Source organism: Asterias rubens, chromosome 9 (genome assembly GCF_902459465.1).
Source record: "Asterias rubens chromosome 9, eAstRub1.3, whole genome shotgun sequence".
NCBI lineage: Eukaryota > Metazoa > Echinodermata > Asteroidea > Forcipulatida > Asteriidae > Asterias > Asterias rubens.
Window position 1 is genome coordinate 9188822 of NC_047070.1, and position 15327 is coordinate 9204148.

The following is a 15327-nucleotide window of genomic DNA, read 5'->3' on the forward strand; positions in this document are numbered from 1 at the left end:
TACTTTTTGAGAAAACATTATAACAATATCAATTCTCGATAGCGAGAATTACGGATTTATTGTAAACACATGTCATGTAACAGCGAAACGTGGGGAAACAAGGGTGGGTTTTCCTGTTATTTTCTCCCGACCCTGATGACCGATTGAGCCTAAGTTTTCACAGGTTTGTTATTTTATATATAAGTTGTGGTACACGAAGTGTGGGCCTTGGACACTACTGTTTACCGAAAGTGTCCAATGGCTTTATGCCATTTTGAGGAATTTTCACTTTTGGTACCTGAAGCTCGAGTCAGAAGCCACAACTATGATTAAAGAACATTTATTTTTTACAAAGATCAGGATCCAAGGGTTTCTGTGGTAACTTAAAAGAAATATTTAGCCATCGAGAAAGACTCTGCTGGGGTCGAAACCCTTTAAAGGAACACGTTGCCTTGGATCGGTCGAGTTGGTCTTTGAAAAGCGTTTGTAACCAGTGGTTATAAAAAGCATATGGTTAGAAAGATGATGTAAAAGTAGAATACAATGATCCACACAAACATGCCTCGAAATTGCACGGTTTTCCTTTTACCTCGTCGACTAACACGGTCGGCCATTTAAGGGAGTCAAATTTTGTACTCCCATAAATGGCCGACAGTGTTAGTTCGCACAGTAAAAGGAAAACCATGCAATTTTGAGGCAAATTTGTGTGGATCATTGTATTCTACTTTTAAAACATCTTTCCAACCATGCATTGTATAACAAATGGTTGCAAACTCTTTTTTATAGACCAACTCGTCCGATCCAAGGCAATGTGTTCCTTTAACTACATTATCTTTTGCAAAAAATAATTATTTTATTTTTGATTTACAGAGGGGTGAGAGAATACCTTAAGGGGGAGCCCTTCACAGAATTCCAAAACAGTATGTTCTTTGATCGGTTATTACAGTGGAAATGGTTAGAAAGGTAAGCAATAATATTTTATTTTATTCATTTTCGTTGTTCTAATGTTTTAAAGGGTCCATGTACTTTTTCTAACACAAAACACAATATCCACAGATTTATATTAAACTTCTCTTACACAGTTTGAAGATGATGATAGTAGAAAGCTTCCCTTAAAATGTTATATATACTGAGGTGCTGTAGTTTTTGAGCAATGAGTAAAACAATGTCACGTTTTAGCATGTAAAAGCGTATTAAGACTGGGTTGCTGTAAAAATCAAAGAAGTGGTGGCAGACTTTCAAAAATGGATTTCGTTTATACTTTGCACAAGTGAAGGCCATCAACCAAAATGTAAAAATAAAGCATAATTTTTGCTTTTACACCTTCCCAATTTTCACAAAAATGGCTGACCGTGTTTGTCGACGAGGTAAAGGGAAAACCACGCAATTTCGAGGCATATTTGTGTGAATCATTGTATTCTACTTTTAAAACATCTTTCTAACCATATGCATTTTATAACCAACGGTTACAAATGCTTTTCAAAGACCAACTCGACCGATCCAAGGCAACATGTTCCTTTAAGTTATTGGTAGTTAACTTTGGGATTTCGTTCTGCCCACCAGAGAATGTGAATGTAGATTGACATACAAAGTGTATTGTACCAGTAGATGTCACATGGGAGTTAAAGGAGTGAATGTTATTTATGTGACTGCCTAGTCAATGTAAAATGATTTACGCATGTCGAACCTACGTCATTACAACGCTTTGATGTCATAGCTTTGTGACTCAATGGTCGTTTTAAAAAATGCTTGAAATACCGAAAGAAATGTACTACTCTTTACTGGGTAACTTGGATATCGTTCTGTCATAAGACAGAAATATTTGTAACTGATTTATGGGAGGGTGTGTTATATTCATCAGTCAGGCTGCGTGTGGTGTGTTTGTTTGTTTGTTTGTTTGTTTGTGTGTTTGTTTGTTTGTTTGTTTGTTTGTGTGTTTGTGTGTATGTATGTATGTTTGTTTGTTTGTTTGTTTGTTTGTTTGTTTGTTTGTTTGTTTGTTTGTTTGTTTGTTTGTTTGTTTGTTTGTTTGTTTGTTTGTTTAAAAAAAATTGTGTAATAATTTCTTTTTAAATATATTAAATTTAATAGATTTTTATTAAATTTAAATAAATAAATCAAGCCATAATAATAACAATAAGTCAGGAAAATGCTGAATCAAAATCTGAAGATTTTTTATTATTTTTTTTGGTAAAGTGATCACAGAACTCTTTTTTTTTTTTTTTTAAAGGGTTCAAAAATACTAGTCTGGCCCTCTCCCCCATGTTGCATACAACAATATGTTGGCGAGAGGGGAAACACAACTTGAATTTCCAGGGGTTGAAGACCAGCTGTGGAGTCTGATCTCAACCTCGTTCTGGTTATAAATATTTGATGCAAAAATGATAACCTTGTACTCATAAACACATTGCTCTCGCCGCACAAATTTAAGACTATATTTGTGATGGCATTGTCATTGATTTAGACAGCACAGGCTGGTGACCTTTTCCACCTGAATAATTTTTTTTTAAATGATTCGTTGGAGAGACATTGGTCTTCTGCTGGCATTGCTGGTATATGATTAAGTATACTGCACAAACAAAATAAATATGTGCATATGAAGATGCAAAAATAACACAATAGGTAAATACAGGGAATAGTTGAATTAAAGATTACAATTATGATAACTTCTACCACCAATGAGTTTTTTCTCCTTGTGTCGTTATGCTAATAGAAATAGTGCAAGTCTTTTGTTGCGTGATGAGATATATTATTTTAGGCTAGCTCCCTTTATCTTTTGTCTCTTATCTTTTAGCATTTTTATCTTTTTTTTCCCGCATGATTCTTTTGTTTTGTCCATTATATTAATTTTTTTCCCCTCGTGTTAAGCAGAGAAATGGGAGAAAAATTAAGAAAACAAATTAGGAGAACATTTCTGCTGTATTAGGAGCTGGTATCCAAACACCTTGTCTGAAATTGTTAAAGGGACACATTGTTGCGGGATATTGGGTCGACGAGGCACATTGAGAAAATTTTTGCGAGAGCGATGTGTTTATGAGTACGAGGTTATAACTTTGCCTGAAATATAATTAGAACAAGGTTGAGATCAGACTCCATAGCTCGTGTTCCACCCCTGGAAATTTGAGTTGTGTGTCACCCCACTTACCTACATATTGCTGTTTGGAACATGGGGAGAGAGCCAGACTTGTATTAGCATTCATGAGTGTTTTAATGTTTGTATATAGACCAATCGCACCAGGCGCGCAAGTGTTGAGCACCGCGCGCCATTTGCTGCGGTGTCTTCAATGCCTAGATTGTGCACAAAAAGTCACCGCAGTTGGTAATTTTCAATTTTGTTTCGTTGGATTGGTCTATACTGATTGTGGCAACATTAAATCTAGCAAATATCAAGACTTGTGGAACCATATCACTAACTTAAAAACATCCCCCTTTGGGATTTTACCAAGTACCCCTCATTTATTGGGACAAGGACAAATTTTGTTACTCGCCCTGTGGACTAGTGAAGAAGAGATTTGACTCGCCTGCCGCTGTTTTCACTCGTATTTGGCGACCAGGCGACCATTAATTTTGAATCCTGTCAACAGATGCAGCAAAAGCCTTTAAATTAACGGCTTTGTCTTTGAAAGTGGTCTGCACTCAAAGCTTGTAGTTTGGTGCAGTTTTTAAGAACAACAATTTTTTCTATACTCTGTGACCGTATGGTACTTGCCCTATACTTTTATCAATAGGAGACTTTCCAACGCTAGGTGGCAGCAGACATACCGGGTAAATTTCCATTGTTTACGTAGTTCTGAACATGCGCATAATTCTGAGAACAATGGATTTACCCGGTAAGTCTGCTGCCCTCTGTCGTCCCAGAAAGTCTCCCATTGAGTATTAAGTGTTTTGAAGATGTGTTTTTCAACATTGCGGTAAACATTTTCAGTTATTTGAGAACAAGAAATCAAACATGAAGTGTGGAAGTGGGAGTATGAATGTCAACATTGATGAAAATAAAACAAAGTTGTGAACGGCCTGGCTTGAACCCTTAAAGGGGCAGTATACTAAAGGATATCCTGCTTTCAATATTTAAAGGACAGTCTGAGAATATCCTGTTTACCATTAAAGGGGCAGTGCTCATTTGAGTTATTACTTAAATAAAAACACATACACAGAGGACTTCTTAAGTGGATTTTTAAAGGGGCACCCAAACTACGGGATTTGGGGTCCTGCTATTGGTGTTTTATTATTCATTTTTTTCTAAAGAATTCCCTTGTGGGGTCCAGGTTGAACAAATAATTCCCTTGTGGGTTCATTGTTCCAAAAAGACCCAACAAGGGTGCTCCAGTAAGCTCAAAAAGATGTGGATATGGTGAATGCAAAACTGTTTTAGGTTTTCATACTATACTGCTTAAATAATTAACAGTACGCTAAGGACCACAAAGTTCTGAGTAAATCCTGGCCAGTGCTTCACACAGGCAATGGAGCCTCTGGTCATTGCCTTGGTGCCCCTTGAATGTAACAATTTAGTAAACGAGGTGCCCTTTACCAATGAGAAAATACCTTGGTGCCCTTTCCCCTTTCAAGAGACGAAGTACCACCAGGCCGGCAAGTCATTAATCAACAATGTTTCTTTATTGGATCGGAGGGATGTGATGTCCGCTAATCATTTCCCCCCTTTTTTACTTGAATTCTGCAACGTTTTTCCGTTGATAAAGTGCACACAGCAGCCTTCGGAATTACCCACCGTTGTCATGTTCTGCGTAAAAAGACGATCCCGCAATTAGTGCCTGGACCTTCTGCTTGAACCAGGAAATATTCCCTTTCCTGGTGACAAGGGTTTGTTTTTGCCACCACATCATCCGTTGTTGTCCGACCTTCATCATGACTCTGTAATAAATATGCATGAATCAACATTAAACTGTTCCTGAATAAGTGGAAGTTTCTGTGCATCCTCTGCTCTTCAGTTGTCCTGTTGTAGATATTTGGCATTTAAAAAATGAAAGTACTACACAGATATTGCAAGTACTGTATTGCGAGAACTATTTTGCAAGTACTATTCGGGAGGAACTATGAATGCAAGTACCTTATTGCAAGAACTATTTTGCAAACTTTTTAGTACTATAATGCAAGTAATAATAATAATAATAATAATAATAATAATAATAATAATAATAATAATAATAATAATAATAATAATAATAATAATAATAATAATAATAATAATAATAATAATAATAATAATAATAATAATAATAATAATAATAATAATAATAATAATAATAATAATAATAATTGGTTAGTCATGATAGTGAACCAAATATTTATTTTTGATTCGTCGTCAAAAAGGTTAACCATAACAGGCCTGTATGCTGCGTTTTTGCAAAGGGCAAGGGCACCAGGGCATTTTCTCATCGGTAAGGGCATCCAACCCAATGAGGAAATAGTAAAGTTCTACTGAAGCATTTCAAGGGCACCAAGGCACTTGCCATGGGGCACGGAGGCAATCGCCTCCAGTGCCTCCGTGAATTCAGGCCTGCCACAGAAAAATGTATGTAGTTCCGAACAACCCTGAAATGTTGTCCGGTACCCGTTACCTATGATGGGATGTCTTCTTTGCCGATGGTGTATGCCGCCTTTAACAGCACCCCCCCCCCCACCCCAATCAGTCCTGGGTGAGAGTAGATATTTTACGGGGGTGGGCATTTTGTAAATATTGGCTCTTCCGATGGTATTTAGGATTTCAAGCGTGTGTATCATGGCCCAGAATTCTGTTATGGCTGATCCATTTAGAGACAATTTGTGTCGGTCCTTTAGATGTTAAGGAATGATGATACTAGTCAATAACAACAACATCAACAACATACCAAAGCCAATAAACGGAAAGATGAGAGTAGAAAACAAGATAATTTCCATGTTATGGTTTTTTTTCTTTTATCTCATACTGTATACCATTATTAAAGGTTTGTTGTTGTCAAAACAAATCTGATAACCTTTTTAACAGATCTGGGAAATACATCTACGTTTGTCTATGTTACATTACATCTCATATAATTCTACATATGTACATGTATGTGTAGATCCTCCGCCCGACGTTTACACAAATGAGAGAACTTAAAGGGAAGGTATAACGTTTGGCAATCACTCTTAAAATTAATGGCAAGAAAGATATTTGGTAAAAAGCCTACAGCGGCGTTCGCTATCATAAAGGCTGAGTCACACTGCAGCGATAACGATAAGGATCACGGCGCAAAGAGAACGCATTCTATTGGTTAAATTGCTCCACGCAGAATACGTGCACGCTCATTAAACCAATAAAATGTGTTCTCTTTGCTTTGTGATCCTTATTGTTTTCAGTATCGCTGCAGTGTGACTAAGCCTTTAAAGGGTGGCTGCAGTGTTTTTTTTTTTAATTTAAACGATTAAACATGACTTTTTAAACCTGAAATATTTTTTTATTTTTGTTATTTAATGCGCAAGTATTTTTTAAAAGTGGTTTTCAAGAGATTAGGGGAACCCACCCCGCCCCTAAAAGGGAGCCTTCATGTGACGTCATGTCGGGAACCCGAGCCGTCGCGTCCCCTGGCTGTGTGCATATAGAGACGTGTGCATTGTGTGGCCTGGTACCTAGGTGCGTGTAGTTAGGAACCAGACTCTTTTTGCCGACGATATGTTTGAATTCCCGATGTGACGTCGATGGTAGGGGGTGGTAACAATCCACAAAAGGGGGGGGCATGACCTATTCGCTAATTACGTAAGTCAGATATGTCGGGGAAAAAACAAAACACATTTTATTGATGTTTAATACATATACCAGAAATAAATGACAGCAAAATTAACTGTTTTATTTTAATTCACTGCAGCATCCCTTTAAGCATTTTGAGAAACATTTCACCTCAAAGCATAGAGTGAGAACTAGAGCATAATATAAGAACTAAAGGGCACACTGGTGATGCTGCTTGCACAAACGCGACGGGACCGCAATGGAACACGCGCCCGCACCGTAGTGTACGCGCATGGAATATGGTATACACGTTGGAGTTGTACGCTACGTCATGCTGTTTTGTCAACTTAAAAAACGGATGCATGCAAGGGAACACGCAAGGGAACACCTGCAATATGAAGTACACGTTGGAGTTGTATGCTATGCCATGCCGTTTTGTCAACTTACAAAACAGATGTATGCAAGGTAACACGCAAGGGAACACGCGCAATATGAAGTACACGTTGGAGTTGTACGCTACGCCATGCTGTTTTGTCAACTTACAAAATGGATGCATGCGCGCTTGCCGGGCCCAGATATATATGTAGGCCAGTGCGCCCTCTAGTTCTTAGTATATATAACTCTGTGCCTCAAAGTCAGTTTTTATGCGCCAAAATTTTAATCTGAGATGTGTTACTGTAATAACACTTCTCAGATTGTGCGTTCCTATTAGGGGTTATTCTTCCAGCAAAGGACATGTTGGCTCTGAATTTTCTGTGATATTTCAATAAACGCGACCACCTTTTGAAATGAAATTTTCAGATGTTAGTTTTGTTGTCTTCATCTATAAATATTTCGGTTAAAGGCAGTGGACACTATTGGTAATTACTCAAAATAATTATTAGCATAAATCTTTTCTTGGTGAAGAGTAATGGGAGAGGTTGATGGTATAAAACATAGTGAGAAACGGCTCCCTCTGTTGCTATACATTAGTTTTCGAGAAAGAAGTAATTTTCCATGAATTTGATTTCGAGACCTCAGATTTAGAACCTCGAAATCAACCATCTCAACGCACTCAACTTCGTGTGACAAGGGTTTTTTTTTGGTCATTATTATCTCGCAACTTTGATGACCGATTGAGCTCAAATTTTCACAGGTTAGTTATTTTATGCATATGTTGAGATACACCAACTGTGAAGGCTAGTCTTTGACAATTACCAATAGTGTCCACTGCCTTTAAGGAGTATTGACACATGTAACAGTCAAGAAGAAGAAGAAGAAGAACAACAACAACAAGAACAACAACAACAACAACACCAACAACAACAACAACAACAACAACAACAACAACAACAACAACAACAACAACAACAACAACAACAACCACCTAAAGTTTTTTTTTAATCGAACGGTTCGAAAAACCAAAGGTATACTTCACCTTTAACTGTATTTTGACCTTCTTTTCGATTGCAATTACATATATGGCATCTGACAGAATATGTGTGAATTCATAAATTGATGAATTTACAAGTGAGCTTCTCTCTATCGTCAGAGTTGAGCCAACAGCTGGGCGAATCAACCAATTACATTTATCATAAATTCAGATTAGGATGGGTTGGTGGTGTCCTGTACTGTATACTTGTAGGACCATATTGTCAAGTTGAACCAAGTCCAACAAGGAAACTCGTCTCAAAAGTTCACAATTAAAGGGTTTGGACACAAAACACAAACGTCCACAGATTGACATTAATCTTACATGGTTGAAGATAATGATACATGTCAGGGCTGTATGCTTCGTTTTTGAAAGGGCAAGGGCACCAAGGCATTTTCTTCTTGGTAAAGGGCAGCCTTATGATGAAATTGCAAATTTGTACTGGATCATTTCAAGGGCACCAAGGCAATGACCAGGGGACACGGAGGCAATCGCCTTCGTTGCCTCCGTGAAGTATCAGGCCTGACATGAAGTAGAAAGCTTCCTTTAATATATTACTTGATGAGGTGTTGCAGTTTTTGAGATAAGAATTATACAAAATTCAAGAAACTTATTTTAGCATGGTACAACTGATTTACGCAACTCTCCTGAAAACATTGCTGTGTGATTTTCACTTTTTTTATGAAAAACTTGACAACTAATGAAGCTGAAACTTCTACATGTAAATAATATTACATACACTAAATCACGTCTTCATTCATAGTGAGTAGGGTGTCATGGCATGGCCAAAAACTTGATCTACAAAAGGGATCTGTCAAAACCCTCAAATTTTTATCGGTCACGAAAAACTTTGATACTTCTCGCCAAAATATGGATCCCTCATTCAAGCAAGCAGAATCACCACCGGCATTCCATCTTTCTCCTGAAGACGAGCATATTATACTGTTAGAAACGTTGAGACTAAACCGGCTGTTTTCCGAGTCAACACTACCTCAAAGGAGTGTTTGATTGTACCTGCAAGTTGACTACATTATTTATAGTTTATTTTTACCTTTAAGTATCATTTGTAATCATAATCTGGAATTGAGTTCAAGTCCCTGTGTATGGAAGGTATCTGTTTCATCATTACCCTTTGCTTTATTGTGGCGTACGTGTAGAATCAAGTATAATTCAGGGGTTAGTTAAATGACAAAAACCTAAACTTGATTATGGACTTGCTATATAAAACAACCAACGTTTTACACGTACTTCCGGGCTTGAATTTTTTTGGGAAATCAAGAGGACAGCAGGGCTTGTGTTTTACTTTTAACTTGGACAGGTTTATTACGGAGAGTTTTTTGTCCTACGGATGAGTATACTTCAAGACTCAACAGAATTGACAGATATTATCAGACTCAAAGTCAATGTTGTAATCTCTTTATTATTTTGATTAATATTTTTTTTATTTGTTATTATTATTATTTTTTTTTTTACACAGATATTGCACATAAATTACTATTCAAATGAAAAAGTAAAAAACCCAACATAAAACACAAGACTGCTGGACTTGTCCATCAGTCATGAGTTTACTAGCCTGACGTTAAAATCTTGTGCCTCAGGCCTGCCATTCCAGTGTTAATTTCAAGCCCTGTACTTTCGGAGGGGGTGGGGTTCCATTCAGTAAAGGCCAATCACACTGCAGCGATAACGAAAAACGATAACGATCACGAAGCAAAGAGAACACATTCTATTGGTTGAATGAGCGTGTGCGTATTCTGCGTTGAGCAATTCAACCAATAGAATACGTTCTCTTTGCACTGGGATCGTTATCGTTCTCGTTATCGCTGCAGTGGGACCGGGAAATGGAAAGAATTTGTATCTTCAAGTGAATTTATTTGAAATGGACTACATGCATATGACAATTGTATGGGAAGTGTGTGCGGCAGTTTTTGTCGGCTTGGAATGTTCGCACAATGAGTGTCATTAAAGACACTGGACACTATTGGTAATTGTCAAAGACCTGTCTTCTCACTTGCTGTATCTCAACATAAGCATAAAATAACAAACCTTTGAAAATTTGAACTCAGTTGGTCAGCGAAGTTGCGAGATAATAATGAAAGAAAAAACAGCCTTGTCACACAGAGTTTTGTGCTTTTAGATGCTTGATTTTGAGACCTTAAATTCTAAACCTGAGGTCTCGAAATCAAATTCGTCGAAAATTACTTCTTTCTCGAAAACTGCATCACTTCAGAGGGAGCCGTTTCTCACAATGTTTTATACTATCAACCTCTCCCCATTACTCGTTACCAAGTAAGGTTTTATGCTAATAGTTATTTTGAGTAATTAGGCCTACCAATAGTGTCCACTGCCTTTAAACAACCATGGGTTCTTTTAGAATCACCACTACTCAAAAGAGATTTACACATGGTCCCAATTTCATAAGGAGTGTAAGCAAAACAATTTGCTTAGCATGAAATTTCTTCCTTATAAAAAACAAGATTACCAACCAAATTTTAATTTGTTGCATATTGCTTGTTACTGGCATTCAGCTGTTGTTTGCTTATCCTGAAACTCACGTGAAAATTTGGTTGGAAATCCTGTTTTTATTAAGGAAGACATTTCATGCTAAGCAAATTTTGTTTGTGCTTACAGGCTTTATGAAATTGGGCCCTGGTCAGATGGTGCGTGCAAAACCCTCACCTGATTGTTCTCCCACCATGTGAAGTTTCAAATCCAACTAAGGATAATAAACATAATAGTGGCTTCTTGTAATAATAATAATCAAAATTTATACCGCGCTTAATACTACGTTTCTAAGGTATGGTGCTGGTGTCCTGGGGCCAATTTCATAGAGCTGCTTAAGCAAAAAAATTGCTAAAGCACGAAAATAGCTCGCTTATTTTACACATGTTACTAGCCCAAATTTCATGCCATATACATGTACATTGCTTGTGACTGGTATTCAGCTGTTGTTTACTTAGCATAAAAATTGAGTAGAGTCTTGGCCGATAATCTGATTTTACTAAGCAAGTATGTTTTTTGCTTAAGCAAAATTTTGTGCTTAAGCAGCTCTATGAAATTGGGCCCTGGTAAAGACTATAGTACATCAGGGCAACAGCACCAATACAAAGAACAATATACACGTATAAACAAAACAAGCATAATAAAAGCAGAAATAAACATGAGAAATAAACACAAATTAACAGAAAATAACAAGCTGCAGAATGGGGTAACCACCAAGATTTGAACAAGTGAGTTTTCAGCATAGTTTTAAATGTATGAAAGGAAGAAGCATTTTGTACTAGCTTCTTGTATTAGCTCATGGCTTTTCAACATTCTGAATTTTTCGACGTAGCTGGATTACAATACGCGCCATTGACCGCCATCTTTGATGTAAAACAGTGGAAAAGTGTGCGCGCTTGACAAGACTTCCCGCAGCCAATAGCTCTTCACTCTTGCACAATTCATCAAAGATGGTAGCTGATGATGTCTATTTGCAGTCTATCTATTGTGGAGCCGGTTGATCCCTAGGTCTGGTCGTATGCGAGTGCCAAAATTCTGCGACAAACCGCGGCTACCCATCCTCCTTTATCCCTCGTGCAATAACACACCACAATCTCAGTTTTAAATGTAATTATAAATTTATCGCCCAGTCTCCAGTATTTTTCTTATCGCTTTTTAGTGTTTTTTTCTTGTAATTGTAATTGTATATAGCCATTGTCTGTTTTTTAATGTTTTTAATGTGTCAGTGTGTTTACTATAATTATGTGAGCATTTGAGTTACCCTTTTTGGGATCTAATAAAGATTATTGTGTTGTATTGTATTGTATTGGAGCTCATTTTTGAAGTCCATGTATGAAACCAATTCCTTTAGCCATCACAGACACAATTTCTGTAATTTTAAAATATGTACATATTAAGAGATGCAAACAAGCATACGTACAGTACATGTAAGGTGCATGTAGGCTTGGCACCTCATAATGTGTACACACTGTACGTGGAGCTCTAATATATCAGTGTGATATTTCCTGTATCCGTTTAATGTGTGTGTTTTTACACATGCTGTGTGATTGTGGTTAATATTGGAAGTTGAAGAGGTGAATCTAGCAGAACTTTGCCCTCTCGTCCGTCAGTCATCGTTTTCTGGGTTTATTTAATTTTTCTTTTAACGTTTTGTCGATCGTAACCTTAAAGTACATGCGTACCTGACAGGGTTTGACACTAGCCTGTACTAGAATGAATTTCAATTCATTATGGCCTATTATTTAAAGGGGGGGGGGGGGATTTAGAGTCAATCTCTCTTTAGTGCCCTACAAAGTCCCCTCCCTCGTTTTGCCTGAATTTTGTTGGTTTGGGGGTATGGTAAGGTTCTGTTGAGCAGTTTCTAATGCCCCCATCACACTGAACTCGTTCTCCCTACATCCTGAAAAATGTAGTCTTGTTGCGAGACGACAGAAAAGTGCGCGGCGAGGACGGAGCGAGTGGGGGATTACGATAGTTGAGTGAAAGTGTGACTATAAGTGTCTGGCACCAAGACTACATTTTTCAGAATGTAGTGAGAAAGAGTCCGGTGTGGTGGGGGAGGGGGGGGGGGGGTATAGAGGCCAGTTCCGCATGTTAACTGGTAAAAATGGTTTGGTTTATGGTGCAACTGTTGATATTTTTTCCCATTAAATATTCATTCATTTATATCGTTGTTTTCTTGTATTGTTTTCTTGTATTTCTAGTCAAGCTGTGACGAAGAATACTTTCCGGCAGTACAGAGTTTTGGGGAAGGGAGGTTTTGGTGAGGTAAGTGTCCCAAGGAGTTGGAATTTCATCCCACACGCTATCAACAAAATTCTAGCTCTGTGATCGAGTTCAAAGTGTCGCTAAAGAACCTACTTGTTAAATCTGTAATGTTTGTCCAGCTTTGTCGGCACGTACACGTATATTTCTATTCAAGACACAGCATTAGCCACATTAAACCCATAGCCCCTTTTTATCCCTGAGTCAAGCCTCACTCTAATACCTATACAACATGCTGCAACCCAGTTCCACCCAGACATAAATGTACCCACTCATAATACTGATCCGAATCAACACAACACAGAACAATTAATGCTGCGCATACATGTAGGGCTACATGTAGCTTCCATTAATAGAAGTTGAAAACGCATATTTAGCCCATTTTTTCCCAATCAAGCCTATATGAATGCCCAAATAAACATACTGCCACCCAGTTCCACTCACTCATAATACTGATCCGACTCTAAACACAACACAACACACTTAATGCTGCACATGTACGTACATGTAGCTGCAATTAATAGAAGTGGAAAGACGCATATTTAGCTTTAGGCAACAGTTAACACACTTTACAATCTTCGACAGAAACTCGTAGGCAATAGCGGAGGAATCTCCAGCCAGCCCAAATCATCTGGCATGTTTAGTCTGATGAGGGTCTCTAACTCTACAGCAACTTTGTATCCTCATCTCTAAAAGAGAACTGAGCTGTTTTATATCAATGTTAAAAGAAGTGGAAAAAATGCATATTAAGCCCATTTTATCCCAATCAAGCCTATCTGTAATACCTACAGGTCAATTAACAAACTGCCACCCAGTTTCACCCAGAAAAACCCACTCATAATACTGATCCAAATCTACACAACACAGCACAGTTTGTGCTGCACATATGCCTACATGTAGTATACAAGTAGCTCCCTGCCATTAAACGAAGTGGAAAAACTCATATTTAGCCATTTAATCCCAATCAAGCCTATCTGTAATACCTAGGTAGACTTACTGCCACCCAGTTTCACCCAGAAAACCCACTCATAATACTGATCCAAATCTACACAACACAGATCAATTAATGCTGCGCATAGGCCTATTGTGCACATAGCTTCCACTAATAGGAGTGGAAAGACGCATACTTAGCTTTAGGCAACAGTTAACACACTTTACAATCTCCGACAGAAACTCGTAGGCAATAGCGGAGGAATCTCCAGCCGGCCCAAATCATAAAGCATGTTTAGTCTGATGAGGGTCTCTAACTCTACAGCAACTGTGTAGCCTCATCTCTAAAAGAGAACTGAGCTGTTTTATATCAATGTTAATAGAAGTGGAAAAAATGCATATTAAGCCCATTTTATCCCAATCAAGCCTATCTGTAATACTGTACCTACAGGTCAATTAACAAACTGCCACCCAGTTTCACCCAGAAAAACCCACTCATAATACTGATCCAAATCTACACAACACAGCACAGTTTGTGCTGCACATATGCCTACATGTAGTATACAAGTAGCTCCCTGCCATTAAACAAAGTGGAAAAACTCATATTTAGCCATTTAATCCCAATCAAGCCTATCTGTAATACCTAGGTAGACTTACTGCCACCCAGTTTCACCCAGAAAACTCACTCATAATACTGATCCAAATCTACACAACACAGCTCAATTAATGCTGCGCATAGGCCTATTGTGCACATAGCTTCCACTAATAGGAGTGGAAAGACGCATACTTAGCTTTAGGCAACAGAGGACACACTTTACAACATTCGACAAAAACTGGAAGGCAATAGCGGAGGAATCTCCAGCCAGCCCAAATCATCTGACATGTTTAGTCTGACGAGGGTCTCTAACTCTACAGCAACTGTATCCTCATCTCTAAAAGAGAACTGAGCTGTTTTAATATCCCGCCAGTTAAAGGGTCTATGTAGTTTTTTCCTAACACAAAACACAATGTCCACAGGCTGATATTAAACTTACACAGTTTGAAGAACATGATAGTTGAAAGCTTCCCTTGAAATTTTACTTACTGAGGTGCTGTAGTTTTTGAGAAATGAGTAAAACAAATAATTTTCATCTCAGTTTTAGCATGTAAAAACGTATTAACCAGTTATGCTATATAATGGTATAATATCATACCTGGTTAATGGAATTTTACAGGCTAAAATAATTTTCGTCTTCCTAAGACGAAAATTATTCTGTGACTTGTTTTACTCATTTCTCAAAAACTACACAACCTCAGTTAGTAATATTTGAAGGGAAGCTTTCCACTATCATTATCTTCAAACCCTGTAAGTTTAATGTAAATCTGTGGACATTCTGAAAAATTACCCGAATCCTTTAAAGGCACTGGATGGACACTATTGGTTATTGTCATAAGACCAGTACTCTCACTTGGTCTATCTCAACATATGCATAAAATAACAAACCTGTGAAAATTTGGACTTAATTGGTCGTCGAAGTTGCGAGATAATAATGGAAGG

General features: G+C 37.8%; 1 protein-coding gene across 2 annotated transcripts in view; it reads left to right on the forward strand.

Moving 5' to 3' along the window:
- LOC117294576 (G protein-coupled receptor kinase 5-like) overlaps positions 1–15327 on the forward strand; it is a 98513-nt gene that overhangs the window by 58762 nt on the left and 24424 nt on the right. For both annotated transcript variants that reach the window (XM_033777043.1, XM_033777042.1), the window contains exons 6-7: positions 850–942; positions 12800–12863. In XM_033777043.1, coding sequence (XP_033632934.1) covers positions 850–942; positions 12800–12863 — 157 coding nt within the window. The remainder of the gene's footprint in view (positions 1–849; positions 943–12799; positions 12864–15327) is intronic.